Genomic DNA, 18,629 nt, shown 5'->3' with positions numbered 1-18,629 from the left:
ATGTCGTCCAGCAGCCTAGTCAACATTCCAGAAATGTCTCCCATAGCTGGTTCCATGGAACCAGCAGAGGCCAGTAACTCTCCCCATGCAACAAACTAACAGAAAGAGAGGAGATAATGTTCTCATCACAAATGGTTTCTCTCTGATTCATTTCATTAATATGTTTTGAGAGCATGGTTTTCATCGTGATCTATGAGCGTGTTCTTCACAGTCTATTCCCATTACCAGCTCAGTTGCCTCGACACCCCCCCTTCTATAGTAAAAGATCAATAAACAATAAATATCCATACAGTCTTTGTCCCCTGCCCTGATGACTGGACACTACTGATGGCTCACGTGTTCATGTACACAACAAACCCCCCTTCTGCCATCCCTCTCTCTTTTCTCACCATTAACTACAGGCAGATTTGGACTACTTTATTAACAGTTTTCAAAGACAAGCACAGGGAAGTACAGTTCAATACAGTTCCATTGGGGTCCTTTGTACTGAATTCATCAAAACATTTAGGCTTTGACTTTTTACAGGGGCCAGTTCTGAATTGCAGCCACCTGTAAGTGAGAGGTTTGGTAAAGTTGGTAATTCTTTCTATACTGCTATGCCACATTTTGTTGGCATAGCAGTGGAACGGATGTAATCCCTTGTTTGAGCCAAATCTGGATTGAATGTGATTTGTGGAGCTCCCCCTCTCTGGTGTTGTCATTGTGGACGTCATTGACGTTTTTGAAGTAGTTTGACAGGTACATGGTGTCTTTATGTTTGAGGTGTAGTGTATCCTGTAGACCAGGCCCAAAAAAATAGAGAGAGAGGGGGAGGGAGAGACAGAGAGAGAGAGAGAGAGAGAGAGAGAGAGAGAGAGAGAGAGTTGGGGTGGAGGAGCCGAGGAGGGGGGTGATGATGAGAGGGATGGATGACAGGGTGATCTAAGGACGGCAGTACAGAGAGAGAGAGAGAGAGAGAGAGAGAGAGAGAGAGAGAGAGAGAGAGAGAGAGAGAGAGAGAGAGAGAGAGAGAGAGAGAGACACAGCAGAGTGATAACAGTAGTAATGTGATGATGGGTATCATAGGCTCCTCCCCCGCCGCGGCTCATGTCTCATTTCAAATATCACACCACTCTGCTGGCCCCGCCCCCCTCCGAGGACCTCATAGAAAATGGTCAGCTGTGAGTCAAAGAGCTCTAATATTTTCCTGGCACTGATCGTCTGGTGCTGTCGGTGCAGGTCTGTCTGTCTGTCGGTCTGTCCGTCTAGACACGTTCATCATCTCACAGATCGCATCCCTGAAGAAGAGAGGAGAGCTCACTGACGCCTCACCTGTGAGCTGTGATAGCTGTCAGTCAGTGTGTTCACACAGCGGGAGGTCTGTTCTGTCGGTGGCTTGTTTGATCCATTCTTTGATCGTCCAGACGAGAGGAGAGACAACATGTTTTGGACGTTGCGGGGAAACGCAGGACTGTCCACGTGTTGCTGCCTGCTGCTGGTGCTGATTCATGGTGTGGCTCAAGCTGGTGAGTAGAGAGAATCTTTCAAAGTGATGCTCTCTGTGTGCACTTCCTGTGGTTCATTCAGGGACACTGTCACACACATCGTTAGGATGTGATTAGCCTTGGATCAAGACTATCATATATGTATTTGATCGATTTTGACATTTTATGTCAAAATTGGTAAAATACATCTATGACCGTCTTTATCCAAGGCTAGGATGTGATGATGGCCGCTTTCATGTTTCTTGACATCATTTCACTGTGTCCAGGCCAGGGCATGTCATGACATTAGTCGGTAAAAAATGGGTTAAAAAGCGAATTCATTCATTCGTTGTTTGTTTACATGCGTGATGCTCGGTGGGTACTGCGCATTTGTGTAAAGTAACTAAGTACATTTACTCACTGTACAATTTTTAGGTATTTTTTACTTCACTGGAGGCAAATATTGTACTTTTACTCCCCTACACTTATTTGAAAAGGTTGGTTATTGGTTAGGCTACTTTGTAGATTTTGATTATTAAAAAAGATACATTAACCACTTCACCCTGCATTTCGGCCATTTGAAAATAGCAGATCTTCTATTTTCAAAAGATTTTTATACATTTGAAAACTTGTGAAATGAGACATTCTGCATAACAAGTACTTTTACTTTTGGTTCTTTAAGTACGTTTTGATATCAATACTTTTGTGCTTTTACTCAATTCCGAATTTTTGAATTCCGAACTTTTAATTGTAACAAAGTATTTCTACATTGCAGTATGATACTTTTACTAAAGTAAACTGATGTGAGTACTTTTTCCACCACTGGTACTGGGTGGACTTTAAGGGGGAGGGTTATGGTGAAACTGGGTGCGTTCGAAAATACAGCACTGAGCGCACTGGCCAGTACAAACTAATAGGCGAGTGTATAGGCGTAATTTCCGAACGCACCCACTACTGCCAGGCATTGGAGTTGACCCAGCCAGACCCCCTTCTAACGTATTTAACAATAAATAAGATAATGATTAATATACAGTGTAGCCCTGTTAGCTAGTCTTTCCAATATCAATGACTTACTGGAGATGAATCATCATCTTTGATCAACCTTTTTGAAGAGCTTCAGGTCAGGTTTCATGTGGTATGATATTACAGTCTATGAGGAGGAGAGGCTCATGTTGTCACAGCAGAGGAAAGGGTGCGGCAAAAAAAAAGAAACACCGGAATTGTCCTTTAAAGGGGATGACAGTGTTACTTTCCCTTTACCATTTAGGCTACCCACCCATAGCCTAGCTGTCAAACAATGAAAAAGGTTACGGTGGCCTTAATGCCCTTAAGGCCAACAGTGTGTTGAGATTTAACTTGGCTTTGGCCAGGCTGTTCCAGTAATCCTCCAATTTTCAGTTTTCCTTCAAGAGATTTTCCAGATTAGAACTTTGGTCCAGTTTTTCGTGTGTGTGTGTGTGTGTGTGTGTGTGTGTGTGTGTGTGTGTGTGTGTGTGTGTGTGTGTGTGTGTGTGTGTGTGCTGTCACACATATGCTAAGCATGCATTTCAAATAAGGCTTAACCATGTAGAATACTCTACTAAAGGCTAAAGCAAAGCCCCATTCACTTTCTTGTGCATGCATGGCTGATTGGACTCAGTTCAAGCAAGATATTATGAACTATCAGTGTTTCATAAATTAATCTAAATGAGAACATTGTTGCTACTATTAGGGGGTCCCTCTGGAGTATGATGTTATTACTTGACTAGATCACGTCCTTGATTGGTTACAGAAAAGCATGAGTAAAATGCCATACTGCAGAGCTGTGTCATCGAGACAAGCTGCTCGGCTTCTGATGAGCCTACAGATGGCAGCGTGATTAATTTGCCTGATGTTAAGCCTTGCATTTGCTTTCCAGGCATGGTTTCAGTCAAATTTGGAAGTACTTGGCATGTTGGAATTAAAAGTCGTTTGATTGTGGAGAAAAGATTAACAACTTGAACCCTACTCCCCTAGCATCCCTATTCTGGGGCTCACGCAATGTGAGCTTGTAGATCACCTATTTTTGCCAAAGATATTAATGTAGTTACAGAAGGGGGCCTAGTATAGACTGGGTCATAAGTATATAGCAGTGGTTCTCAAAGTGGTGTCCAGGGACCCTCTGGGTTCCTTGAGGGGGTTCCAAATGGACCCTTACAGGTTTGTAACTCTAAGAGTTATGGGGGAGCTTGAAATTAAAAGGTTTGAGAACCACTGGTATATAGGGTTAAAGTGGCTTTAATTTAACACTGCACCAACTATCTGACTATCTGCCCTTCCCCCCAAAGCAATGAGACCAAATGCATTTCTACTCAATTTGTAAAAGAAAATGCAGCCAGAATCGGAACCAGTATCAACTCATATCTGCAAGCATGTGTCAAGGCTGCTGGTCCCTTTGATGCACAGTGTAGTAGTCATTCATTAACTGCTGCTTATAGACCAGCCTTGGCTCTTCTACATATTTGAGTACAGATAAACTCACAAATGTCTGTGGTGTGGTGGGAGGCGTATGATATTATGTGTCAGTTAAACGACAACAGTGTTTCCTTTTAACGAGTCCTTACAAAAGTAGTGTGTTGTCGTGGACATGGCAGTGAATACCAGTCAAACTCGTTTAATTCTTATTCTTGGAAGATATTCAATTGTATATTGTCCATTTTCATGGAAATTTGTTTTGCGAACCTTGACAACACAACACAACAACATACTGTAGGCCTGCATCATCTCACATCACATAAAAGGATTAAAACGTCACAAGACTAGAACAACATTTATACGGCATTATACTTCAGTCTGCTGATGTAAGTGGGTGTGCACTGTATGCGTGCACGTGCCATGGGGTGATGTGCAGGTTGCTGCACACCATAGGTATAAATAGCATCTTGAAGGAGGCTGTTTCTCAGCACAGTTAACCTAATTGAATTGAGGCACTCTTGCCGGAGGATCTGCACACATACAGGTCTCTTTTTACCTACAAGAAGTGGTATTGTATATGTAATACATCAAGGAGTGCAACAGTCAATCAAACTTATCGATTGTATTTATTATAAGAAGTAAAACTAGGGCGATGCCCATTGGGAACGTATCCCTCCAGCCTCCGGTTATGCCCGTTGTACCGGTTGTCAGTCCTAGTACCCGTTATACTCGCTGTTGTCAGAGTACCTGTTGTACCTGTTGGCAGAGTACTTGGTGCAGTACCCATTATCGTACTGCTTATAGGCCAGTCTCTGACGTCTGTACTATAACGTCATATTGGTGACATCAGGGAACTCCATATATGGGTATAAAAGGGACACAGGCAGACCTATACAGACATCTCCATATGGGCATAAAAGGCACACAGACAGACACTTCCTTGCAGTTATAGATAGAATAATCTATAAACAAACATACAGAAAACAGCGGATCTACAAGCTCATAATGCATGTGCTATTTTTGGTATTTTTACAGCACCATTGTACAGCTAAGTGTAAAATAAGTGGTTAATCATTTAAGCTAATCGATTTAGGCAATTACAAAATACATTTGAATTTATTTTTGTCAATTGATCAATTGACAGGTAAAAGTACATTTTTAAATTCCTGTTAAAACAATACAGATTCATTTATGTGAAAGGGAAGTCATAAAGGATCTCTGACCCTCCTCTTTACTGTCTACAGTATATTATCTCTTGTTTGTTTAGTCACCCCACCTGGAAGGCAAACATAATATTATGTACAGTCTACCGGAGGTAAAATGTCATTTTCGGACTGGTAGAGCATCAAGACACGTGTTTTTATGATGACGAAGCCGTATAAAACAAACAAAGTAAAAAACCTGTTCACATGCTTGGGTCCTATTCCCATCATATGGTCTATGGATCACATGATTGGCATGGCAACGCCATAATACTGATGTGCAACAGACTCCAGTTTTTGGCTAATAAGTAAACTGAATCTGACCTTAACTTTTCACTCTACGAAATGCCTCACACAAGATCTTTTCAGATGTAAAAATGGAAGGTAATTTCTTAATAGCTTGATATGACAGGAAAGACGCTTGAAGCACTAGTAATGTATTAACCATATATAATCCCTATATACTTTATTGTATGACAAATGGGTAAAATAGTAGATCTAATCCAGAAGCTTGCAATGCGTCGCATCGTGACAGGTTGTGAGCTTGAAGATAGTCTGTTTGAAAAGTAAAAATACAAAACTTCATGGGTTCATTCATGTGGTTAAACTACATGGCACTAAACTTGTCCTTTCTCTGCACAAAACAACCTATCTAATGCAACCTGTATTCTTGTGGGGGGTAGCTGGTAAAACTACTGTTGTCAAAGTAGCGGTGAAGTTAAGCAGTCGAAAATAATAAAATGAGACCAGAGGAGCTTCCTGTCTCATAAAGACGGTTGGTTGGTGGTTTGTTTCTAAACTTTCTGCAGTAGGTGCAGCACAGTACATGCTTCCTGTCAGATGATTGGAGATATCTGCCTACTACAGATACATCTGGGTGGGGACATCTAAATTCAATGTAGGGGGCTAGAACTGGGTGGAAACAATTTGTAAAAAATTATAAAAAACTGCATTGCAGAACCAATGCAAAGACTTTATAATTATGATTTATGATTTAGTTTCAAAGCAATAGATGTAGGTTTGTTAGCCAGCTGTGATCATCTGGCTACATGAGACTAGGGACTTTGAGGTCAGGAAACCACCAACCATTTGACCCACTTTCACCCCTCTCACAAGTGGAGTGAATGATGAATGAATGAATGGCTTTCAAAGCCGCGTGTGTGAGATAGGGGCAGCTTCTCAATTTTCACTGGCACTTACCTTATAAGTCTCAAGCAACAGAGGGCCTGTCTTGTAAAATCGTCACTGCTTCTCTCCAAGAACAGCTGAACGATGCTGGGAAAACTCCATTTACAGAACCTCCCACTGGCACCACGCCTGGTCTGTTTCAGCCACAGTGACTGTACAGTGTGTGTGTGCTCGTGCATTAGTGTGTGTGTGGTGGTTTCACTGGAAACATGGGTTTATGGCAGCCAAGAGTAAGTGGGGATGAAAGACGTCGGGAGGGCATTCCAGGATCACCCAGAGTTCTCCTATGTTGCACAGACAATAACGGCCAATAATAATGCAAGATGAGATAGAGGTAAATGTATGGGTTTGGTCTGTGCCTTTTTGAAGGAAGTGGTGGTGGAGCGGTTACTCTGAGTGACATGACGAAGATCAAAGCCCAATTTATACTGTGTGCTGCAACGTGTCATGTTTTGCAGTTGAAACTTTTTTTTCTCTCTTTTTCTGAGCATCAAACAACAAAGTATGAATCGGAATTAAGACCGCATCCTGGCCTTGTGGTTATTTTTCTGAGGCCAGGTGTATGTGTGTACAGTGTATGTGTCAGTTGGTGGGTGTGTGACTATGTTGCAGTGGCATCGGTTGCTATTTCAACTGAAAAAAGTCAGCCGGTATCCACACAGTCTATGCTCGTTTTAAGCAGTGCATGGAAACTACTAATTCACCCCTGTACTTTAAGTATATTTCTATACCAATACTTTTGTACTTTTACTGAAGTAACATTTTCAATACAGATCTTTTACTTTTAACAGAGTATTTTTTATATTGTGGTATTGATACTTTTGCTCAAGCACTTCTTCCATCAGTGGTATTGAGTCACTGTGATGATGCTGATCTGAAGAATGTCAATGTCACTCTGGGGCCAATCAGCTGCTGGTGGTGTGATGGCCAAACTCCTCCCATCCTATTGTCTTAAAGGGATAGTCTTATTTGCCTCCATCATGCTGCCCTGCCTGAGGGCACAAAGGAATTTGACAGCAGAAACCTCGCTGAGGAAACCAGATGTCACTTTGCTCTGATGAGATGACCCATGGCTTCCAGTGTGCTCTCACTCTGGTGTCACCAGTGCTTTGACTGGTTGGGTCTCTGAGATCCGAGGTCACTCAGAGGTCATCTCTGGAGCCTAAACTAAGCCAGAGATGATTTATGGTCATACCTCCTCAAACTGTTAAACCTTACATCCTGCAGGAATGAGTTGATCTCTCTCACGGTGTGAGAGAAAAGTTAAGCCATATAAGGGTTGGTCATGTCCACAAGTGATCATTGCCCCATTATGCTGTTTCCAGGAAGTGTCACTAATTTAAATAATGGTTAATCCCCTATGGCACAATACACAGTGTAACTGTGTAGTTTCACACCATTGTGTAATCTTTATCTTGACACTGTAATTTGTAGTCATCATGGTTGTATATTAACTTAACCAGGATAGGACTTATCTCATGTTGACATAAATGTGTTCATATATATTCATAATTCACTATCAAACACTCATAACAGAGTTTGTCATATCAGGCAGGAATGAGAGGGTGTAAGATTTGATATTATTAATTAATTATTGTGCCAATCATTAATATCCTCACATGAGCTGGAATGTCTTCACAAACAACTTGGAAAAAGCTCCTTCCCAGAGTGTTTAGTGACAGTAGGCACATTCTCACACCTCCTTGAGCACAGCTCAAGCCAGAAAGAGTGAAAATGCACTTCAGTCTACCTTGAAAAGGACTCACGGTGGCCTGAAGACAGAAATGTGTCTGTTGTTCAGATGTTTTTGTTTTCTTTTTTGTAATTACTAAAACGGATTAAAGGTAGTACAGTTTGACTCTTCCACAATGCTAGTTAGACTCATTCAATGTTGCAATAGTCTCTCCTCTCTGTGTGTGTGTGTGTGTGTGTGTGTGTGTGTGTGTGTGTGTGTGTGTGTGTGTGTGTGTGTGTGTGTGTGTGTGTGTGTGTGTGTGTGTGTGTGTGATTACCTGGGTATTGGTGAGCGTGTGTGCAGAATCATATTGTGAACTGTGTATTTTCTTATACATAGATGCAGCAACATGCAACTCAAGGCAGTTTCGGTGTGAAAATTTGAAGTGCATCACCAACAGATGGGTGTGTGATGGAAGTGACGACTGTGGTGATGGATCCGATGAGCTAACTGCTAGCTGTGGTAAATATAATGCAGACAGTACTTCAATGCTAAAAATTAGAAAAATGTAGAAAAAAATCTAAATGAGGTGTAAATGCTCATTTAAGAAAAGAAACTACTGTACCAGCCCTCTGTCTTCTTTATTTGAATGTTAGACATAAACAGAACTAAGGTGGAGGCTGCCACTTGATTAACATAATCATTATTTGTGGTATAACCATTTGAATGCCTGTCTACTGCAAAACATAACTAAAGCTAAACGGTAGCTGCTGTAGTTGATTAGTGTGGAAAATGATTGACTAAATGTACACCATAAATGTAGTCAAGGGTCAATAAACCAAACCCTATGTACAGTAGCCTTATCAGCTCTGTAAATATGTGAAAGAAAAAGCAGAAACATGACTCATGCATTATTGATTAGTTGATGGAATTCCTTGTCTGCTCCTTCCTGTTTCCACCATCAGAGGCCAGGAGCTGTCTGTCTACTGAGTTCAGCTGTGGTGGGGACAGGAGACAGTGCATTCCTGTAGGCTGGAGATGTGATGGCAAGGCTGAGTGTGACAATGGAGCTGATGAACAGAACTGCAGTAAGATATTATAGTGCATTATCGACTAGTATGGTAGAAAATAATTAACTTAACCTTAAGCCCTGTTTAAAAAATAGAACAGCCGATCGCTGAATTTCTTTTTAAATTATTAAACATTTTCACAGACATCAGGTTGGAAGTGGTTAATCCATTCATCCAAACACAAGCCGATAGATGGATAGATACTTTATTGATCCCAAGGAGAGTCAATGAAAAAGCCAAAAATGAATTCCAAATAATGATGAATATACACAGGCAAACAAAATGAATAAATGATACAATAGGCAGGAGATTATTATTATTTTATGTATTTATTTTTGAATATCCACCCCCTACTCTGCACCCTCAGCTGCTAAGGCGTGCACCCCTGATGAGTTCCGCTGCACCAACGGGCAGTGCGTGTCTTCCTCCTTCGTGTGCGACGAGGACAGCGACTGCTCGGACGGCTCAGACGAGTCCGCCTGCCCTGCCGCCACCTGCAGCGAGGGTGCGTTCCAGTGTAACAACACGGTGTGTGTGCCCGGCCTGTGGGCGTGCGACGGGGACAGTGACTGCGCCGACGGCTCCGACGAGTGGCCCCAGAACTGTGTGGGTCGGCAGCCGGAGAAGACGGAGAAGCCATGTGCCTCCCACGAGTTCCAATGTGGCAACGGGGAATGTATCCATGGCGCCTGGCGCTGTGACGGCGGGGTGGACTGCCAGGATCGATCGGACGAAGCAAACTGCAGTAAGCATCCTCGTTTCAGCATTTTAATTTTTTAGAACCTTTTTCATACCCCATTTCTGTATTGCTCGTATTGTGGTGAATCTTTGATTCCTGGGCTGTAATGAGTTTTCTGTCAATTTTAATTGAAAATATCTTTCAGTAAATACATTCAAACTGTAACGTCATGTTTTTTGCAGGTCGTCCTACTTGCCAACCAGATGAGTTCCAGTGCAATGATGGTTCCTGTATCCATGGCAGCCGGCAGTGTGACAAAGAATATGATTGCGGGGACCACAGTGACGAGATTGACTGTCACACAGGTGATTCTCAGATCCAACAGACATCCTATTTAGTTTAATCTCTGTCATTCAGTCAGAGTGCATACTTTGCTTATACGCAATTAAGACTCAGATGAATGTGTCTGATGCATTTTCAGAAGATTTAGTGTCAGTGTGCATATGATGCGACCATCTAATGAAGATGTATTGTATTCTCCTACTTTTCTCCGCAGTGAATGTGTGTGAAGGCCCAGCTAAGTTCCAGTGTCGCAGTGGGGAGTGTATTAGCATGGAGAAGGTGTGCGATAAACGGAGAGACTGTCAAGACTGGACAGATGAACCTGTCAAAGAGTGTAGTAAGTAAAATGTCACAAATATTACAACCTTGTATAGAAACACAGCTTTCCTTTCTTTTTTACCCGCAGTCTTACTGAATTTGTTAGTAAATATTGTGTAATTCAAGCACTCGGTATACCCAGTATGATTTGGGAATACACTCACTCAAGCTCTCCTCCAACATACCATCATTGGGGAAAAAAGAGAAACCATATCTTAGCTTGGAAAATATGACAGGAATAGCAAGCCTAGTAGTCAGGGATTACTGGCCAAGATAGTTAGCGGTTTGAAAGAGTGAGCTGCCATATGGAAAAAGTATGTCATGAACACTAGCATTGACTGTTCTTTCTTTTTTTATTTGATTCCACATAGACAACAATGAGTGCTTGACTGGCAACGGAGGCTGCTCTCACTTCTGCACAGACCTAAAGCTCGGTTTCAACTGCTCCTGCCCTGCTGGACACAGCCTGATGGTGGACAAGAAAACCTGTCAAGGTGAGAGGACTGACTCCATTGTTATGCTCATTTGAAATGTACACTGGAACCCTACCTCAACAAGACAACAAATGACATGATGTTAATGACTGTTTTGAGGTTTCAACCCATACTAAAGAAACGGGGTGTAACTTTTGTTCCGCTCTCGTAAACGCCCACACAAGAGGATCCCATTCAAAGGAATGGAAATGTAATTTCCTGAACACAGCCCTGCAGAGCTTAAATAAACTCGGCTCCCACTTGAGATTTACATGTGGATAAGATTTGATATTTTGATCTTTTCTCCCACTACCTGCAGACATTGACGAGTGCATCGATCCAGATATTTGCAGTCAGATTTGCATCAACCTGCCCGGAAGCTACAAGTGTGAATGCAGGCAGGGTTACGAGATAGATCCTGTTACGAAGACCTGCATGGCTGAATCAGGTATTGTTTGATTTCATTGTCTTTAAACGCATGAACCCTAGAGTCCCTGTTGCGGGCATGTCATAATAGGCAAACTTTCATGGAAAACAGCTGATCTACAAGCTCATAACGTGTCGGAACGCGACAAATTGTGAGCTTGTATATCGGCTTTTTCCGGCGAAGAGATTTGGTGTAGAGGGATAAAAGGAGGGGCCCAAGAACAGACTCCTGGTGCATCCAGGTCAACAAAGTATATAGGATTGAAGTGGTTAAAGGCACGGTATAAATATCACAATTAAAAACTCCTTCCTACATTTTCTTTTTCTTCTTGTTGAGATATACCGTTTCACTAACCCATGAAAAGTTAACCAGTACCATTACCATGGCAACAATATTGTCAGGTGGAAACCTTATTTGTCCAAAACTGTTACTTTTCAGAAAATGGAAAAAAGAACCTGTGTTCAAATTGATCCAATGTGGTTATTATAGTCATAAGCTATTGTTAATACTTTGATTGGTTAAGTGTTTATAAAACCCGCAGACACACTTAACCACTTTAATTATCACGGCAATCTTATTTTTATTTTCAATTTTTTGCTACTTTTGTTTGACAAAGTAGGGCATTCATTTACCGAAGAAACCCCAAAAAGTTTAAATATGGAGATACAAGGTCTCTGTCTGACAGCTACAATATAATGTCTTCACCAGGCGAGGTCCCGTACCTGTTCTTCACCAACAAACATGAGGTGAGGAAGATGACACTGGACCGCACTGAGTACGTCCGTCTGATTCCCCAGCTGAAGAATGCTGTGGCACTGGATCTGGATATCCCTAGCAATGTCATATTCTGGTCCGACAACTCCTTGAAGAAGATCTACAGGTTAGAATGTTGGATCACAAAAGAGTGTGTGTGTGACTTAAATTGGAAAAGGAATAATAATTGACATGAAAATGTTTGAGACCCAATGGCTTCTCTTTTCACTTTGACAGCTCTAAGATGGACCTGGCGGGTGACTCCTCCCACCACAGTGTTGTGGTTGACAGCGAGATGGAGGCTCCTGAGGGCCTCGCTGTCGACTGGATCCATGGCAACATCTACTGGACTGACAGCATCAGGAAGTCCATCTCTGTGGCCACTACAGATGGGAGTAAGAGGAAGACCCTGATCAGCCAGAACCTGGGGAAGCCAAGAGCCATTGCAGTGGACCCAGAACACAAGTGAGTAACATGCAGGTTTCCTTTAAGATGCTTACATGGAAGAAAAATCTGAAGCCGGTTGCATGAAGCATCCTAAATTATGTTTTCCCTTAAAAATGCACTCACGGTTTCCTTAGAAGAAATGAGTAGCTGTATGATGAACACAGTAAATCTTAAACAGAGTTTTGTGCAACCAGGCCCTGACCATGATGCATGGAAACTGCAATTCAGTCTGGAATGAACCACAATTTTACTGTTTAATCTGGGATGAATCACAATTTTACTGTTTAATCTGGGATTAATCACAATATTACTGTTTAATCTGGGATGAATCACAATTTTATAGTTGTTGTGTACAACCTCGGGCCAACCACTGTATGTGTAGTGGAGTAGCCCTGTGTTAAACCCAGAATCCTAAATGTTCCCATGCAGGAGACCCGGGTTTGAATCCACGTGTTCCATATGCTTGCATTGCTGATTTATCTCTTTTTCTCCTCAAGCTTCATGTATTGGACTGATTGGAGCGATGAGGCCAAGATTGAGAAAAGCGGGCTGAATGGTGCTGACCGCACTGCCTTGGTAACGGACAACATTCTCTGGCCAAATGGCATTACTCTCGGTAAGAAAATACTCCTACTCATTAAATGGAAGCATTTGAGTCAGTTCTGAATGATGAATTGACACAGTAAAATCCTGTACAAATGTAACCAAATGGACCCGTAAGGTCCATTTGGTTACATTTTGTACACTCTAAGAGTTCAAAATGGATAAATCAAAGAGAGTGTTACTGTTTGCAGTTTGTCCAACTCGTAACTATCTTTGTCCGTACACAGACATAGTCAACCAGCGTTTGTACTGGGTGGACTCCAAGATGCACACCATCTCCAGTATTGATGTGAATGGAGGTACACGACACACGCTGATCTTCGACGAGGAAAAACTAATGCACCCAATCTCTCTGGCTGTCTTTGAGGTTAGTAGTGATGTTAAATGGTGATGTTATGTTGGCACACGGTTGTCCTGACAGTCCTGACAATAGGGTCATATGTGTATGCTGCTTTGCTGGGAACTGGTGGTTATTTGTGTTCCTTTTTTTACAACTGTGTTATTATACACACAAGTTCTCTCCCTCTTACTGAGCTTGGCACATTAGCCAGCTTCAAGAGTATTGCTTCACCCCATTCAAATGGCCTTTAGTTCTAAACCCAGAACGTTCTTCCTTAGCATCGGTGTGTGTACTGTATAAAGAATGATCCATTTGTACCATGAAATCAGTCTTCATGAGTAGTTCATTGATTAAGCCAAAACGGCAACAAAAGACAATTCAAATAAAGACATTGTTATTTAAATTAATTAGTCTAACTAAAAATATATAAATATTTTCCTCTTTCATAGGAGAAGGTGTTCTGGACTGATTCAGCCAACAACATGGTTCTGAGTGCCAACCGTCTGACAGGACAGGATATCACTGAGCTAGCTGGGGACCTGGTCCAGCCAGAGGACATTGTCCTGTACCACAACCTCAAGCAGCCTATTGGTACAGTAGAACTTCATTGGACTTCAAAACCACTGCAAATGTCAAATTAAAACCATTATCAGGTCTTCTGATGTTTTATTTTATTATGCATCTCTCTCTCTCGTCTCTTTCTCTTGTAATACTTCTTTCTCCTAATAATAACAATAATTTCTCCCTCTTATAGGAAAGAACTGGTGCAGAGAGCATAACCGTATCAACGGAGGTTGTGAGTTTCTGTGTCTTCCTGCCCCTTACATCAACAAGCAGTCTGCTAAGTACACCTGTGCCTGTCCTGATAACATGATCTTGGCACCTGACATGAGGAAATGTGTGGCTGGTAAGTGTCTTGCATTCACACCTAAAGAACTGCATTTAACCACTTGCCACTACTCTTAAAATACTCATCAGAAATAGCTCATATAGATCTGCAAGCTCACAACGCATACTGTCGTGATGCGTTGTGAGATTGTGGATCGGCTATTTTCGGTGCGACACCATCGTATACAATTAGTATAGAATAGGGCTTAAGTGGTTAAGATTTATGTTTCTATTAAACGAAAATGTATAGTTCATCACTCCTCTTTTGATGTATCTTTTTTATTATTAAACTGTGACCTTAGCTGACCTGTACCTTCACTAATACTTTTCCAACAGGCCCAGTTGTCCCTCCTTCTGTAACCAACACGACAGTCGTGCTTGACACCAAAGACCCAACAACAATTTCTACTACCACCACCACAACACCTAGTGCTACCGAAAGGCCCACATCTTCTTCTGCCCCCTATAACCATCCCCAGGACTCTGACCAGGCCTCCACCCAGAGCACACAGCAGCCTGAGTTCACTGCTCAAGGTACAGTACTTCAAGGTCCAGATCACGGTTTCCCAAACAGTGGGTCGGGACCCATATGTGGTTCGTGGATACATTTTTACGGGTTGCTAGTAAATACCTCTTTATTTTTTGTTTCCTACATTTTGTTTTTAATTATTATTATTTCAAATGATTTTTAAAAGCATCACAAAATGCAACAAGTTAAAAACAAATGCAAACGTTCGGAAAAGATACTTTTAAGAAGTAGTGAAAATAGCAGATCTACAAGTTCAGCTGATCTACAAACGTCGCAACACATCGCGATGCGACGTGTTGTGAGCTTGTAGATCGTCTATTTTCACTAGTTTGGGTCCCGGGGTAAAAAGGTTGGGAACCACTGGTCTAGATCACCGTAACTACAGGGGGGATGTGGAGACCTTTTGTTAATCCTGCGGTGGAAATTCTGTTTCAGTTTCACCCAGCTGATGGTTGTTCAGATAGTCATAATGAGCACTCGGGCGGAGCTGTTAGGGGTTAAGTGTCTCAGGGAGGGACATAAATATAAATCTGAGGTATTATTATATGTGCGGAACCTGTGGCCTTCTGATTACTCACTCCGCCCCGAACATAGTGTAGTAATGGTGACTCAGTGCATTTGGATATTGCCAGTATGTCTACTGTATTTTGATAAACTGCTTGGAATATTTAACCACTTTAAATCTGGCAGCAATATTTTGGATATGTTTTCAGATATTTCCAAAACTTAAAAATTCACAATTTTTGCTTTTTTGTAGATAGGGAAAATAGCAGCTTAGCAGATCTATAAGCTCACAAAGTGTCACAATGCAAGGTGTTGTGAGCTTGTAGATGGGCGTACAACTTTGAAAATAGCCACTGTATAAAATGGGGCTTAAAGATGGACCGGGGGGTGGGGCCGTCCGTTCTCTACGCCCATCTCCCCCTCCAAGATTTGCGAGAGCATAAATGGGGCTTAAGTGGTTAACCCTGTGATCTATGCAGTAATAACTTAAACACTTTCTGTGCTTTGTCAACAGTCAACAACAAATATGCAGCCATGCCCAACGAGTTGGAGTCATCCCACCCCATCGCTCTCTACATAGTGTTGCCAATCAGTAAGTTGCACATTTACAATGGGGCAGACTTATTCCTGATTTATACCTACGTAGTTGTGCATCAAAAATAGCCTATGTGTGAGTATGTAGATTGGCTATCTTCGATGTGTGACACCGGCGCACAACTAAGTATAAATCAGGCCTCAGTGTCTTTATCTCTTTGACTAGTTGTTGGTGGCAATAATGAACACCACACAGCATATTCTTTGATCTAATCTGTATTCGGATTAAATTTCCACGTCATTGTAATCACCCTTTGACTTTTCTCTGTTTTTCCACAGTGATTATGTGTCTGTTGATGTTTGGAGCCATGTTGCTATGGAGGCACTGGCGTCAAAGGAACACCAACACAATCCATTTTGACAATCCAGTGTACCAGAAGACCACTGAGGATGAAGTCCACATCTGCAGGAACGGTTCTGATGGCTATGTTTACCCTCAGGTACCCTTTAGTTTATTATCAATGCTGTCACATGACAATTACACCATATCCCATACTTTTTCTTTCTGAAAAAATATGAATACTCTGTTATTTCTTGGCTCATTAGTTGTGTTTTCTTGGCTACATTTTTGCAGAGGCAAATGGTGAGCATGGAGGACATGGATATCGCTTGATCCGGAGATGAGGAAGACCATTGTGAAATTAAAAGAGAGATTTCCTGATGTAAAAGACTATTGCTGCTGCTTAAGCCAAATCTATACTTTGTCGCATGATGGAGTCGCTCACTGAAAGTTGGTTATTTTTGGAGTGTGGCACCCTCATGTGACGAAGTATGAATTAGGTACACCCCCTCCTGATGACCTCATTGTGTGGCTTACATCTTTGACCTCAGCACTGTGCCGTCCAAGTCTGAAGGACCCCCCCCCCTCCTCCCAAAAAGAAAAATAATTATCTGTACAATGTGAAGAAGTAAGCCATTACGCTTTCAGTAGTTGTCTTTTAGGACATAAAAGACAAACAAAACTGCGGACAGGACTTCTTAGAATCACATAAGAATGAAGGACAAATGCACTAATGCATGATTGAAGTAAATCATTTTCTTTGTTTCAACCTCCTAACAGTGAGATCAGAAGGGTCCTTATCTCTTCAATGCTTTAATTCTTATCTGACAACCACCAACCATTATACAGTAGCTTGACCTGTTTACTGTGTTACAGTACATTCATTGTCATCATGCATTCTTGAGCTGAAATGTTACACAAAGCCTTGCTTTGCACAGAATCAACTGAAGGCAAAATACTTGTTTGTAGATATGTTAAAGCCATACTGTTACTGTACAGTAGGTAACTATAGCACTATAATAAGCAGAACATTATACCTACAGTAGATAGCCTTATCATTTTTACAAGGACTCAAGGCACACGCTTGGTCACTTGCCCACTTGCCCAGAAACCTCTACACAAGTTGGCTTGATATCTGGGTTGGCCAAAGGAGCCTCATCCTGTTGGTCTGGACCGTGCTAGACACACGTTTAATGTGTAACCAGTAATCTTGTGCCTTTCCCATCAAATAGACATCTGCATCCCACCTTGCTGTTATTTGTGTACAGTACATAATGTCTTATCATGGACTCCACTACCTTTCAAACTGACTCCTATGGTAGTTATTACCGTGGCGCTTTTGCCCCACTCAGTAAAAAACAGTAATTTGCCTTGTTGCCTACGCTTCTCATGGCTTCAGAGTTGTTCATTTATGTTGGTTCTCATGGCAAAGCCACAATGTTCATTGGCATCTATTATTGTTTTGCACAAGACTTTAGACTAATAATTATATCTAAACTAAATATATTTTTCTTTACCATTTTCCTTTTGTAAGTAGTTATTTTGTAATTATGTATAGTCAGAGTTGAGGATCAAGGATGGTTTATGTTGCAGAAAGAGAAGCTGCTGAATTTTCTAAGTCAACCAAATTCATTGTGGATAATGTGTGTGTGTGTGTGTGTGTGTGTGTGTGTGTGTGTGTGTGTGTGTGTGTGTGTGTGTGTGTGTGTGTGTGTGTGTGTGTGTGTGTGTGTGTGTGTGTGTGTGTGTGTGTGTGTGTGTGTGTGTGTGTGTGTGTGTGTGTGTGTGTGTGTGTGTGTGTGTGTGTGTGTGTGTGTGTGTGTGCGTGCGTGCGTGTGTGTGTGCACGTTGTAGTTATAGTTATTGAATGACATGGTGTATAATGTTTCAAGAGCTTGTAAATTGTCTCGTATGTTGCTTTTTTCTTTTCTTCTTTTGTTTTTTTTACAAACTATGTTCACTGTGGTGTTTCATTTTTGTTTGTATATTTGAAAACTAGAAATATTGTAAATACTATTTATTTTTATTGTCTGACTTAAGTACCTTTCTGGGTGTAAACACAGATGCCCACATTGTCAATTGTTCCCTCAGACAAGTCATTCTAATCATGCCTGCAGTATATAATATACTGTAACTAAGTTATCTAACTTATGTTCAATCAAAATGTTGCACTCATGGGCTGTGTTGTGTATGTGACATCCTACCACTGACATCCTATGTATGGATCATTGCTGCTCGGTAGCGCTTTCCAGTTGCAGCTACAGTATGGGCTAGATTATAAATATTAACCACTTTGAATTTGGGGCATTTCATTATAGGCAAAACATATATTTTTTTGCCTATAATTTCAAATGTGCTTTTCTTCAAAAAATAGCCGATCTATAGGTTTACTGTATAATGGCATCGCGCAATGCGTTGTGA

At 41.5% G+C, this 18,629-nt stretch overlaps 1 protein-coding gene across 1 annotated transcript; it reads left to right on the top strand.

Annotated features, from left to right (window-relative positions):
- Positions 1-1,163: 1,163 nt before the first annotated feature.
- Positions 1,164-18,629, top strand: ldlrb (low density lipoprotein receptor b). Its single transcript, XM_084073286.1, has 18 exons — positions 1,164-1,505; positions 8,361-8,483; positions 8,927-9,049; positions 9,399-9,776; positions 9,953-10,075; positions 10,267-10,389; positions 10,742-10,864; positions 11,163-11,291; positions 11,979-12,150; positions 12,261-12,488; positions 12,968-13,086; positions 13,301-13,440; positions 13,863-14,004; positions 14,168-14,320; positions 14,638-14,835; positions 15,849-15,926; positions 16,208-16,368; positions 16,503-18,629. Exons 1-18 carry the CDS (start codon positions 1,421-1,423, stop codon positions 16,539-16,541), a joined length of 2,637 nt encoding a protein of 878 aa, XP_083929412.1. The 5' UTR covers positions 1,164-1,420; the 3' UTR covers positions 16,542-18,629.

This window comes from Gymnoscopelus microlampas (assembly GCF_963454915.1).
Source record: "Gymnoscopelus microlampas genome assembly, chromosome: 2".
NCBI lineage: Eukaryota > Metazoa > Chordata > Actinopteri > Myctophiformes > Myctophidae > Gymnoscopelus > Gymnoscopelus microlampas.
This window is presented reverse-complemented; position numbering and strand designations above follow the sequence as displayed.